Genomic DNA, 14,364 nt, shown 5'->3' with positions numbered 1-14,364 from the left:
AAAAGCCATTTTTGTCACCTTACATCACAAAAAGTGCAACACCAAGTGATCAAAAAGGCGTATGTCCCACAAAATTGGACCAATAAAACAGTCACCTCATTCTGCAAAAAATGAGCCCCTACATAAGAAAATCGCAAAAAAATAAATAAACATGGAGACAATAAAACACATTTTTTTGTTTCAAAAATGCTATTATTGTGTTAAAGTTAAATAAAATAAAAAAAGTATACATATTAGGTATTGCCGCGTCCGTAACAACCAGCTCTATAAAAATATCACATGTCCTAACCCCTCATGTAAACACCGTAATAAAAAAAAACAAAAAACTATTTTTTGTCACCTAACATAACATAAATTGACTTCAGACCTGAACTGGTCTTTCAAAAGTGGGTTTTAGAAATTTTCCTAAAAATTTCTAAGCCTTCTAACGACTTAAAAGAAATTAAATTACATTTACAAAATGATGCCAGCAAAAAGTAGACATGTAAGTAGACATAAAGTAGTATTTTATGAGGTATCACTTTCTGTTTTAAAAGCAGAGAAATTCAGATTTGGAAAACCATGAGATCTCCCCAATCATTGCTCTGCTAGATTTATATCAAGCTGGCAGCTCAAGGGGAGTGTCCTTTCTGCTGCAGCTAAGGGGGTGTGTCCATGCTCTCCCTATCACAACTCAGTAGGCAGTTGAAGGATGAAACTGAGCATGTGCGGCCATCTCAGTGAGAAGGACAAAGAAATAAGAAAAAACAATCAGCAGGTGGCGCTATACAGATATATTTTATTGAATAACTCAGTGGCTATGCCATTCTTTCAATTACATACAATGACAAAAGTATTTAGATCCAGGTGCTCATTTGAAAACTGTAGAATATTATTTGTGGGACAACCCCTTTAATGATAGATTTAAAGAGGTTGTCTGGTCTCAATATAAAACAGGGCAATGGCGGGCATGCAGTAAAATAATAAAAGAAACATTATTTACTGATTGGATCCAGCAGGGCGGAGGCCATGGACTGTTATGGGGCAGACGCAGGCGCTGATTATTAACAGGGAGTGAACCAGAGCTCTTACTCTGCATCCTTTTTAACTGGGATTGGCAAGTAAAAAAAAAGCATTGAACTTAGGTCTGTTTTTCTACTGATTTATGGTTTATTCACATGACTGTATGTTTTTTGTGGTCTGCAAAACACGGGTCCCCAAAATAGAAAGTCTGTGTTGCATCCGTTTGTTTTTTTGTGTGGACCCATGTTCTATCTTTTGCAGAACGGACATACAGATGTGGACATAAGACGTCGGTGTGCTTTCCGCATCCGTATGTTCGTTTCACAAAAGACAAAGCGCGCCCTATACTTGACCACAAAATGCGGTTCACAGATCCATTGAAGCCGATGGATCCACAAAAAAATGGATGCAAAACAGACGTCGTCCGTATTTTGTGGACTGCAGTCAGGTGAACGCACCCTAACTATGTAGCTTTCTAGTTATTGTTGATGGATGATTAAGGTTTTCTAGCATTGAGAAGCCTTCTGTATGATCAAGACTGGACTTGACGTGACAGATTTGAGTTCCTTCACACTTCATGCTGTGCATACTGGCATCTTGTTTGAGAGGACTACACCTCTGGTAGATGACTTTATAATGCAATGCTGGGTGATCATCTTAAAGAGCTTTCATTGTACATGATTTTCCATAGAAAGTTCTTTCAAAAGAAAGACGTTTTGGTGGTCAGACTTTCTGGACACTATCTAACGCCTGTTTCCAGCCTAACCCTAGCTTTACTTTCTTTTGTTGCATTCATAGTCATTTCATGTATCAATGGGCAGAGATAATTGGACAGGTTGCAGAGATCGTCTTCACGTTGTCCTCTTTACAGTTGCCCTTTTTTCCCTTGTTAGTATTAGACCCTATGATTATACAACGTACATTGTATTTACTATTCGGCTCTATGTTCATCTAGTGCAGCCTGTTCCATATATACCCTGTATACAAACCAAGGATGTCATTAGGTATGTTTGTCTCTCCCTTCCACATAACACTTCCTTTAATTGTTAAATCCATGACCTTTCCATTCTTGTAGTTTATTAAACAGGAAAAGGGGCCTTCTGCTCTTTTCCTCCAGGCTACAGACTATGATCAGGATGCTGTGAAATTAGTATACCGTGCTGATACTGCATGTCTACAATAGCATTTGACTTCGATGAAATATTACTAGCTACATACTCTGCATTTTTAACCAAATGTCAGTGGGATGTCCCCACAGGCATACCATCAGTAAATTGTGAAATACAGTAATATTGACTAGGATCCAATCATGCTCGTCTGGAAGCCTCTCCAGAATGAGTAAATCATAGCAATTTAAATTCTGTCATACAATTGTATTAAATACTGTACATGAGCTCTCAAAGGCTATAGACACTGTTGCATAGATTTTTTTTTTAAATTGTTTATTTCCTTCCTAAATGCAAAATTAAGCAACTTTCTAAATAGTTTTCATTAAAAATGTCCTACCATTTTGACTCTGCAGAGTGTGTGTAATTCCTTCACCTAGCTGCTGATGCTGCTAAATCTGTCAGCATTCTGCTCCTGTTTCTGTCCCTCTCTGTTTTCCTATTTCTCTTCCCTTCAGGCTCATGCAATCCCAATGCACGGCCACATCCGTGCAGATTCCGCAGACGGATCAAGACCCATTCAACTTGAATGGGTCCGTGATCCGTCCGCACCGCAAAAAATAGAACATGTTCTATTTTTTAGCAGTGCGAAGGCACGGAGAGAAACCCCACAGAAGCAGTCTGTAGTGCTGCCTTGGGGTTCCGTGCCTCCGTTCCGCACCGCTTCTTCCGGATTGCGGAACCATTCAAATGAATGGGTCCGCATCTGTGATTTGGAGCAAACGGCCGGGGCCTGTATATTGCGGAGCTGCTGCAAGCCACAATACGGGCCCAGTCGGCACACAGTCGTGTTCATGAGCCCTTACAGGTGAAACTCGAAAAATTTGAATATCGTGCAAAGTTCATTTATTTTAATAATGCAATTTAAAAGGTGAAACTAACATATGAGATAGACTCATTACATGCAAAGCAAGATATTTCAAGCCTTTATTTGTTATAATTTGGATGATTATGGCTTACAGCTTATGAAAACCCCAAAGTCACAATCTCAGGTCCCCTTTGCTCAGGGGGTATGGATTAATTAGCTGACTAGAGTGTGACACTTTGAGCCTAGAACATTGAACCTTTTCACAAAATTCTAATTTTAAGTTGCATTAATGCAATTCCTTTTAAGTTGCATTACTGAAATAAATGGACTTTTGCACAATATTCTTCGAGTTTCACCTGTAGTGTTAGATAGCAGCAGGGAGGGGGAGGAGGTGGTACATGGCAGATTGAAGAATAGAAAGAGGGTTGTGTGCCTGGCAGTACATCAGGGTTATTGGTATCTTCACCATACACATCAGTTGTTTTCACCATGGACTTCACTGTCTATACACTGACATTTTTTGTAAAGCATCGGTGTGACTTTCTGACTTAATATATTTCTAAATGTGTGCATCTAATTTTACAGGATCAATGGTTCTGGAGAGTTAGAAAAAATAAAGTAATGGATGGATATCCTATGCAGATAAGTGTCTTCTGGAGGGGACTGCCACCAAGTATTGACGCGGTCTATGAAAATAGTGAAGGAAACTTTGTTTTCTTTAAAGGTAAGAGGCAACAAAATGGTAATATGATCCCAAAGTTTAAATGAAACTGGTTCCTACGTAAGACATCGATGATGATGAGCTGAAGGTAGTCAATGGGAACCGGGCTTTATATAACAGATAACAGGAGTGGGCCGGCATCCTGTAATTGTTAGCTTTATTTCAATATGAAATTATCAGTTTTGTTCTTAGTTTGAGTAATCTTTAATTATAAGTAATGTCACATTTAGCCCATAGTTGAATAGTCAATCATTTTTGATAGACTTAATAAAAGGGTTTTTATAAAAGTAATAAACCTAAAAGAAAAACCTATATATATTTGGAAAGTAACTTTATCAAGGTAATTATGCAGCAAAATGAATGTCACAAAATTTACAATGTTTTTTTCTCATGCCCACAGAGAGTCATTAAGAGTTAACCAGTGAAATTTTGTGTACCCCAAAACTGCCTTCCCTCACTTCCCATACACACTTGCTTTAGCCAGCAGCTTCCTGCCAGCCAATCAGATTGGATTGCTGAGAGACACGCCTCCTCACTCTGAAGCCTAATGCAGGCATGCAATGCTTTTCTGTCTTCTGTTTATACTAAAGGGAAGACAGACAAGCCCTAGCAATGGTCTTTTAAGGGACCAGTGGAAAGGGACAGGCGACACTAATGAGCTGTTATTATAATGTAATTACAGATCTTTTGGCAATCATTGACAGACTAACTCAGGTATACATGCCTAGCTCTAATAAACTAGCAAATAAAATAAAAATGACAGTTTCACTTTAACTTGTGTTGAATAATGTATCCTAATATTATTTTAAATCAGAATTGGACTTTGGATTCAAAATAGGAAAAGTGAAGTTTGTCACCTCAGCTGCAGCCGAGCAGATTGCTCTCTGTATTAAACCCACTCACTTGTGAAATAAAAATAACGTTTTCCTGTATGTCTCAGCTTCCCAAATCACATATTGCTGTACTTGGCAAGTGTAGACAATATTTGCAGTAGCAGGCTCCAGGAAGGCATGCATAAGCCCAGCACATTGTAGAATCACAGTTGTGTACTTGCGTCCATTAACACAATAATTCAATAGAGAAAATGAATATCCCACGGCGCAAGAACCACCCAGTGGTTGGAATAGAATGAGGGTTCTTTTTGGCAAGTCATTTGTACCTGAAGAAGGGGTATATCCCCGAAACGCGTTGTACCGCTTGCTTAATAAAAAAGAACCCTCATTCTATTCCAACCCTCATTCTATTCTTGCACCGTGGGATATTGATTTTCTCTCTTGAACTACTGGCTTTCTGAGGGATTCCAGGCATCCCTGAACAGAAGCACTCATCTCGGGCTGCATACCCTCCGCCGTCTACATTAGAGTTGTGCCTAATTTAGCACAACTCTACCAGGTGAGCCTCAATTTTTTGGAGATACTACTTATTACCCATCTAAAACGTTTTTACCCTATGGTGCGCCATTTTATTGTTCTACAGCTGAACAAAGCATACTTTTATTACATTAACACAATAAGGGATGCTTACTAGGCAAAGCTCTTTAACCCTTTCAGCCCTGGAGGAGTTTCCATTTTTTTGCGCTTCCATTTTTTTTACACCATTTAATTTTGCATACAATGTAGGGGAAAGCTGGGGGCGATGCAATTCCGCCACAGTTTTATGGGTTTTGTTTTTACGGTGTTCCCTATGAGTTAAAACTGACCTCTTACCTTTATTCTCTGGGTCAGTATAGTTACAATGATACCACATATATATAGTTTTTTTGTGCTTTTATACTGAATTTTTTTATTTATTTTTTATTTTTATTGCCAAATTCTTCCCTATAATTTTTTTATATGTATGTCTATGGAGCTGTGTGAGGGCACATTCTTTGCCGACACCATTTTGGAGTGTATATGACCTTTTATTCAATTTATTTGGAAGATAAAGTGACGAAAAAATGGCAAATCGGACATTTAGAATTTCTTTTTCTTATTCAGCATTTACCATACAGGATGAATACATTTAAATTTTAGATGTTTGGACATTTTGGGAAGCGGCGATACCTGTGATGTTTATTTTTAACTTTTATTATTATTTTTTTTTACTTTTTTGATGTCACGCTAGGTTTAAAACAGCATCATCTTTAAAGACCCCACTTCCGCCGTACACGTATGGCAGAGGTCTGAAAGGGGTTAAAGGTTTAAAGGAAGGGTCTAGTTTCATGTATTTGATAATTTTGTCAGTAATTGCGAGCATCCAGAAACCAAAACCTTGTCGTGATCATGTCCTCAAGCTGACATACTTGTTAAAGGGATTGTCCCATGACTTATGTAAAATATAAAAATCTGACATCATTTAGCATACGACAATCTCTTTCTTACAAAGCTAGAACCAGCCCTGTTCCTCACATGGTTCCAGAAATCTCCCCATTCACTGCTCCAATTGTTCTACTAGATTTATTTCGGGCTGGTGTGTCCTTTCTAAGGGAACATGTCCTTTCTGCTGAAGCTCTCTTCCTATAACTGTCACCGCTACTAACAGATGATATGACTGGTGGGAGTTGAAGGATGGAACTGAGCGTGTGAGGTGGATAGAAAATTAAAGATATGGACAAACAGCAGGTGGCGCTATACCAATAGATTTTATTGAATAACTCATTAGCGATAATAAATTTTTAATTACATGCAATTATAAAAGTATTCGGATACAGGTGCTGCTTTGAAAAATGTAAAATATTATTCATGGGACAAACCTTTTTAAATTGGATCTGTCATCAAACATTGGATCTGTCCTATTTAATGGCAGGATATTATACCGGCAGGTCTGCCATTTGGTAAATAGAAGCTAAAGAAGAATACCGTGGACTCTGTCTTCAGTGTTCATGAGACACCTCCATAATAATTACACAACAGCTTTCAGTCATTGGTAAGATGGGTGGAATGATGCTGTACGAGGCAGAGAGAGCTATTAATCCACTTTATTTGGTTTTAGCTACTATTCTATTCCAATGGACCTATCATTATCATTCGCTGCACTTAAAGGGATTGTTCACCATTTCTGCAGAATCCCCCAGTGTGGCCAGACCCACGGTGGGCATCATACTTACCTGATCCCTGCTGCTGAATTTGGGATCTAGCGCTCCCCCTCTGGCTCTGCTGGTCCTGAGTCTCCCGGTGTAAACATCTGGTTTGAGGTGGGTCATGTGGTTGCTGTAGCCAATAACTGGCTGCAACTGTGATGTGTCACCCATGCCTCATGTCACGGAGTCACTTAAAAGGGTTTTCCGAGATTTAAATACTGACAACCTATCCTCTGAATAGGTCATCAGTATCTGATTAGTGGGGGTCCGACACTCAGGACCCCCGCTGATCAGCTGTTTCAGAAGGCACTATTCATTTCTATGGGGTTGAGCTGCTCCTAGGCCACATCACTGATGAATGTGTCATCACTGCTGCGTGTGCCGATGCCTTCTCGAACAGCTGATTAACGGGGGTCCCGGGTGTCAGACCCCCACCGATCAGATACTGGTGACCTATATCTGATCGGTCATCAGTATTTAAATCTCGGAAAACCCTTTCAACCGCTGTGGCCAGTCATTGGCTGCAGCAGCCGCTGTAGGGAGACCTTGAACCAGCAGAGCTAGAGCAATGGAGCTGGAATGCAACAGCAGGGATCAGGTAGGTATGATTCTTACCGTGGGTCTGGCCAAGCTGGGGGATCTGCAGAAAAGGTCTCGGTGAACGATCCCTGTAAATATGACACCATATAATGGTGACTGATCTAATTTAAAGGAGTTGTCCAGGTTTTTTTCCCCCCAAATCTACTTCCCACAGCCATCAACACCTGCTTAGAAATCCATAGTTCCCCCGCCACTTGATTGCAGATCTTTGGCTCCCAATCTGCTGTTTGAAGAGGCCATGCTCTTAGGTGAGCATTGTGACTTCTTCCTAGTCCAGTGATGTTACGTTCCTTGATTTTCCCTTTCAAATGGATGGGCCTACACTGCAATACCAAGAACAGCCACTAAGATTGATAACCAGGGAGGAGGCCACAGTGCTCATTGGAGGGCAGTGACCTCTTCAAACAGCTGATCGGCGGAGGTCGGAATCAATATCTTACTCCTGGAAAACCCCTTTAAATGTATTAAACATGTTAAGTGTCAAGTTAATGTTCGTTACATGTGTACACGCATGTCTCAAAATAGGACATGGATTACGACCACTGAGCTATACAATTCGATCAGTTGTACCCCGTCAAGGACAACAGCAGTAAAGATTCCAGCTAATAACGGCTCATTAATTAGGTCTCTTTATTGGCCAGAATCATTATTTATATTTAGACCAACACACAACGATTTTGTGATTCATTCCTCTTCATTGTAATCACGCTTTATAGATCTGGCTCTCTTGGCTTACTGCTTATTACTAGTTAGGAAAATTACAAGAGTATATATGTTTTTCCTGCTTGCGTGTTTCACTGGCCGGCACAGCACATTCAAGCGACATCCCTGCCTCCGAAACCATTGGCTTATAACTCCGTTCCGACATCTAGTCAATGCCAGCAGCAAATGTGTATCACAAAAACATCACCCGTCATACGATAGACCTCTAATTTAAGGAGAAAATTGAACTGCTAGTCATATCGGTATTGCTAACTGAATTGAGTTAAATTGGAAAATTTCAAGGCTGCGGTGTGTAAGTCTGTTCTTTAAGCTTGGTAGCAAAAAGGAAAAGCACTATGAAAGCTGCAATTTAAAACAACTCAGCTATCAGGGCAATTGCCTGAATTCCATTTTTCCCCTTCACTCTCTCGGTAAAGTATTGTAAAATTGTATAACATATCATCAGAGAGTTTGTCATTTCCAGCAGAAAATGCATATGCATTACCAGTTCAAGGCTATGTAAAAAAATTATTTTCTATTTTTAAGGAAATAAAAAAGTGAGATGAATGTAGCTATGTTTCACATTTATAGATGGTGCCATGCGGCAGCCTGACATTTGGCATATTGTGTTTGCTAGGACTCATTACACTGCAATAATCGGTGACAGGTAAAAACATTGTGTGTTACGGATGGTGCCAAGCTGAAGTGTTGTAAATAGCAATAGATGAAATACAGTATTTGGATACGGAGGTTGTCAGCAAGATGGAAACCTTTTCCTTTTGCACTTAAATGATCTTTTTTTCCTTAGGCAAGGTCAAGTTACCCCCCTGAGCAGTGAAGTGTTTCTATCTCCACACAAGTGTGTAGTGTCAAGTAATACGGAGCTACGGAGTTTTATCACACATCTAGCTAGGCTTTCCTTTTCGTTTTTCCTTCCCATTTGTGTATCCTGGCCATAGCAGAGTGACCTAATGGCGCCTCCCCCTAGCACCTAGCATCTGGGCACATGCTCCACAATCCACCACTAGTTCCACCCTAACAAGGCTGCATTTATAGGCTGTCGATTGAATGAATGATGTTCAGCTGGTGATTGGTGCTTTACATTGTGATGTCACTTCCTGCTTGGTGGAGGAGACAGGAAGCTGCATTATGCAGTATTTAGAATAGACCAGCATCAGACTGGAAAATGCTGTTACATGAAAAACATCACCTGATAATTTTAACCCCATTCTAATACCCTGCACAAACTTAATTTTATAGGGACGTTTTTGTGTTCACAACCCCTTTGATATGTCTATCGACAGTTTAAAAGAAAAAGGTTTGGTACCCTGTTAGCCAGTAGTAAGATATCTTCATGCTCTCATAAGGAGAAACAATATGAAATAATTTTAATGGCTAACTAAAATAAATAATGTTATAAGGCAATCTTTTGAGACTCTAGGGTCCTTTCTTCAGGCAGAAGGGACCTGAGAGTCTCAATCCTGCCTTATAACATCATTTATTTTAACCATTAAAAGGTATCACATTACAATATTTTATATTGTTTCTCTTTCTGAGAGCATTAAGACAGTTTATTAACACAACATCGACCAATTAAGTGTGAATATATCCGGTGTCAGAGGACAACCTAACACCAACTGCACAGCTTAGGCTACTTACACACCTGCGTCTGGGTGGTCCGGCCGGTCGGTTCGCCAGACAATACCGGGAAATGGCCAGACAAAAACTGCTGTGTTCAGTAGTTTTAGTCCAGCCGATTCTCAGAATATTTGGAACATCTGGAATTCTGCCGGACACACTATAGTCAATAGGTTCCAGTGGGAAGGCGATAGTATCCGGCAATGCAGAATCTGGAGAACTCCGACATGCTGTTCTTTAACAGAAAAGCCTGTCGGAGATCTCTGCCGCAGATTTTAGACACGTAGCAAATTTATCACAGTGGCTCATTCTAGATAATGAATTTGGATATGGCTTATTATGGACACGTTTGTTCAACCTGTTACTTTACTTTGTGACAGCATTTTGTGCCAGATTTTGGGCAAGGTTTAGAACGCATTCAGATTGAAGATGAGGATCACTATTTGTGTATAATGGATGACTTTGTGTAACTACTGCATCTCTCATGAGAAAATAACCGTCTGCAAAAACTTTCAAAAGTGGATTGAGAGGAATATGGGTTGCTTTAATCTATTTTTGTGTGTATCTGTATGTTTTATTACAGAGTAGCACTTATAAAGGACCCAGTCTAACTGACTTTCGAGCCTACACCTAAAGAAAAACTCCATCCAGGGTGGGGAGTGAAAAGTTGCAAAGTTCACTAATTGCTTGCTTTCTGTTTGGAATTTCAGCCTCAAAAAGTTTCAAATTGCTTTGCAATTTTTTGGCCTTATTTGCAACATTTTGCATTTCTACACCACTCACTCCAGTTTTGAAAAGTAGAAAGGAAAGTCGGCTTGGTTAATTTTTGTCAAACTGATTTAAGACAACGAAAACCTTTTACAACAATGCAAAAATTGTCTCAATCCTAGACCTGTGAAAGGGAGGTAATATCTCAAGACAGAAATGTTAGACAGAAAGATGCACCAAATTTATCAAAATTTGTGTGACATTTGGTAAATGTGGCACAAATTACAACAATGGAGACTCCTACAAAAATGGACTTTTAAATTTCCCTTTGTGATAAATCCCCATTTTTTCCATGGAGCAAGGCTTTATAGGTTGGATAGCTTATAGCAATCTCGAACCTTTAGCTGTCCAAGTCTTAGGAAATTGAGATTCGCAATATGCCTTGACAGTTAGAGGCTGTGCAACCATGTTGGGAGTTGAACATTTTCAATACCTAGAGATCCATTGGTTGGAGATCACTTATTTAGAAGGAGTTATTAGGAAATTGCTTACATTGCAGTTGATAATGATGTAATTTTCAACAGTCAATCAAGCTACAGAGGCCTTCCAAAAATAATTGGCAGAGCTGCTGGTGCCTACAGACTCACAATGGACTCCAATGTTTCAATTGTTTTTTCCATTTTATAGGTAACAAATACTGGGTATTTAAAGATACAACATTACAACCTGGTTATCCTCACGACTTGATACATTTAGGACACGGTATTCCACCTCATGGGATAGACACTGCAGTTTGGTGGGAAGACGTCGGGAAGACCTATTTTTTCAAAGGTGACAGGTACGTAAAAATAGTAAGAAGAATTTATTTGCAGAATAATCACACCAAGCCAAAAAGTTGGAGCATGTTTTTAAGGTGATTTGATAAACTGAAAGAGGGTCCACTTTCAGTATTTTCAGCCATTACATTTTACCAATGAGATTTTAATGCCGGAAAAATAATTTGTCCTGTATTTAGCCTGAGGCGATAGAGCTTATATGGTAGCGGGCAGCTGCTGATAGAAAATGATTTAAATTAAGGGAACGCATTGGAAGGCAATTTGACAGGCACAGGAGAGTTTTATCCTTTTTTTTTTATTATTTGAACATTTAATCTATTAACTATGTCAGAATAAAATATGATATAATTTCTTTCCTGCAAAATATTAAACAGGATCCTCTGGTTTGGAGAAGAAGTATTGGAAATTAAAAAATGTGTGCTAGATTTAAAGATGTTGCTCAGCAAATTCTTCCTGTCGTTAATATATTCTGGTATTTGGAAAGCATTAATGTTATTCAGCTATGCGATTATTTTACACCCGCGAGGGACATTTTTCATTATGTTCTAAAATAGTCCATGTTCTTTCATATTGCCAATTCTTTTCAAAACTGAGTGAAGTAAATTATGGTGTGAATGAATTTGTGTTTAGTTCTTTTCTAGAAAAAGGTATTAAAGAAATACACAGCGACTGAATAAGCAACAAGAAAAGCACAAGGGTGTTTAGTCCAGATGTAAAAGCTATGAATCTGATGAGGAACCATTATACTTATATTTAATGAAAACTAAAAACTGTCTGGCAGACTTTGGAAGAGTCTATTCTGTAGAGAGTAGATGTGGAGCATAAGGAGATGTTTAGGTGGGATTATGTTTTACAGTAGGTGCAGACTTTAGTATTATTTTACTATACTTACTAAACATACTAATTATGTTTGTAGTAAAGCTCAAACTGAGACAAACCCTGAAGGTGGCCACACATCTTCAATAGCTGTTGGTCTCTGATGGCGCCTCTCTTGAGAACAAAGATTCAGGCATATCTAAATATAACAGATCTTTTTCATGGTAAATTTTTGACTGGATTAGATTGTTGACCGGTTCCTTCAAGAAAGCGGGTTTGGCCTACCTTCGTTTACTGTGCTTTACCACCACTAGTTTTTGAAGAATACTAATGATAAGATAACAAAGCAATAGTAAAATATATGAATTTTGTTAAAATGGTGGTTTCATGATGAAGACAAGACACCCAATAAGAAAAATAGTAAATATATTATTGTATAAAGGAGAGACATAGACCAATATTCATGTTGCTAGTCATCATGGTATAAAAAAAATGGTGTTCCCACAGTGAGTTTTTGACAAAAAAAAACACATTCCTTAAAAAACGTCAAATACTTTTCTGAATGGTGATGGCATATACATTTCATTAGAAAGTTCTAAGAAGGACCACATGTAATGTAAAACCAAGAGCTCTACCCACAAAGGTCAAACACTGATGACAGTGACTGGGACGGATATATGCTGTGTTTGCCTTTGTCATGCTTTCCTTACTACTTTGCTTCTCATGTCTGGTTTATTTCAATGACTGCCATCCTTCCTCGATAATTGAAAAGCCACATATTTTCAATTGTGTTCAGAAAGAGCAACAATACTGATGCCAGTTCTGGGATGCAAGAGTGAAACAAAAAGACCACTATTGGCGATTTGTGCAGTATCAGCAAGGTAGCTGTAAGTATAGTAATTGATTGTGAAGGTTGCCGTTGCAATGTGGTTGGTCTAGGGCCAATTCCACTAATATAATGTTTTGTGTAGCTTTGAAGCTTTATTTTGACAGAGGAGCTACGTAGGAGTGAAAAGGAAGATGAAAAATAGGCACCAAAATGTGGGAAAACAAACCTGATGCCACTTTTTTTTCCATTGATTTTGGAGAGGATGATCTCAGTCTTGATTTTGGCAATGAGTATAATATATTGTCAAAAATGCCAATAGTACCCAATTTTACTATGCTTAAAGGTGTTGTCCAGGATTGGGGTGAAGCTGCCAAACTGCACACAACCTGTGGACAGGTGAGAAGCAGCCATGTTTTTCTAACTCTGGACAACCTCTTTAATTAATGATGTCAGTAATTAGGATGAGGAGATATCATACCTATGAAGATATGATGATTAATATCATGATTAATATGATGAATAATAGTCAAGATATATATACTCTAATAAATATATATAGAACAAACTTTATGCCACATTATATAGCTAAACTTTTTAGGTGAACTGTTGGTATAATGAATGCCGAGGCTTAATATTCTTCAGTAAATGTCATTTTTTCACGGATTACAGAAACGGTTCCATTGAGGTAATAACAAGATTAACATTATAATGTGGAGCAGACTTTTACCTAAAACTCATGTTATAGAGTGCATCATTGTCTGCATATTTCCACAGTTTAAAGGCTATTAATGCTCTATTTACAGATAATTCCCAAACCGATGTAATCGGTGTGTGGTAAGGCATTTCAAGTGGCAGTCCAAGAAAGACATATGGGACAAGATAATAATAAATCTCTTCATTAAATCAAGTTGTTCCATGCATTACCCAGATGCCTTGATTTAATTTCTATTGAAAGTAATAAGCATTTATTGGCATATGAAGTAGCTATCTATGTAGTTGTTGATTAATTTTGAAGAGTCATTATGGTGAAGATAATCATTCTTTAGTTCTAATTATCATACTCAGCAATCACGCACTTTCCAAAAATAGTGTATGGTATCACAGGAGGCTTCAAAGAACACTTCAACTCATCAGTGTCCCGGCTTGCTGGAACGGTGGATCTGTCTCAGAATTTCAGCTTACTTCTGCCTTCTGAGATAATTCTCAATGATAACTCCATTGAAATTGTTGAAGGGTAGCTTTTTCACCACTTTTCTCAAATATGGCAGATATTTCTACTTTTATTGGTTTTGTCTACTTGGCTGAGGATCCTGTGCTTTAGTAGATTGCAGTGTGACTTCAATATTGTTGAGCCACTAATATAACTGTATCCTGCCCGACAGATATCACTGTTGTATCACTTTCTTTTTGTAAAGTTTTTGGCCTACCACTGCAGCATTTGGCAAATCAGTTTGGATATTCAGTTGCTGTAGATTACATC

The 14,364-nt window shown here is 38.5% G+C and overlaps 1 protein-coding gene across 1 annotated transcript in view; it reads left to right on the top strand.

The window, feature by feature from the left end:
• The window catches only part of MMP16 (matrix metallopeptidase 16), a 203,704-nt gene that overhangs the window by 183,204 nt on the left and 6,136 nt on the right, over positions 1-14,364 (top strand). Inside the window, exons 7-8 of the mRNA XM_044294185.1 lie at positions 3,562-3,700; positions 11,091-11,241. Coding sequence (XP_044150120.1) covers positions 3,562-3,700; positions 11,091-11,241 — 290 coding nt within the window. The remainder of the gene's footprint in view (positions 1-3,561; positions 3,701-11,090; positions 11,242-14,364) is intronic.

Source organism: Bufo gargarizans, chromosome 5 (assembly GCF_014858855.1).
Source record: "Bufo gargarizans isolate SCDJY-AF-19 chromosome 5, ASM1485885v1, whole genome shotgun sequence".
NCBI lineage: Eukaryota > Metazoa > Chordata > Amphibia > Anura > Bufonidae > Bufo > Bufo gargarizans.
This window is presented reverse-complemented; position numbering and strand designations above follow the sequence as displayed.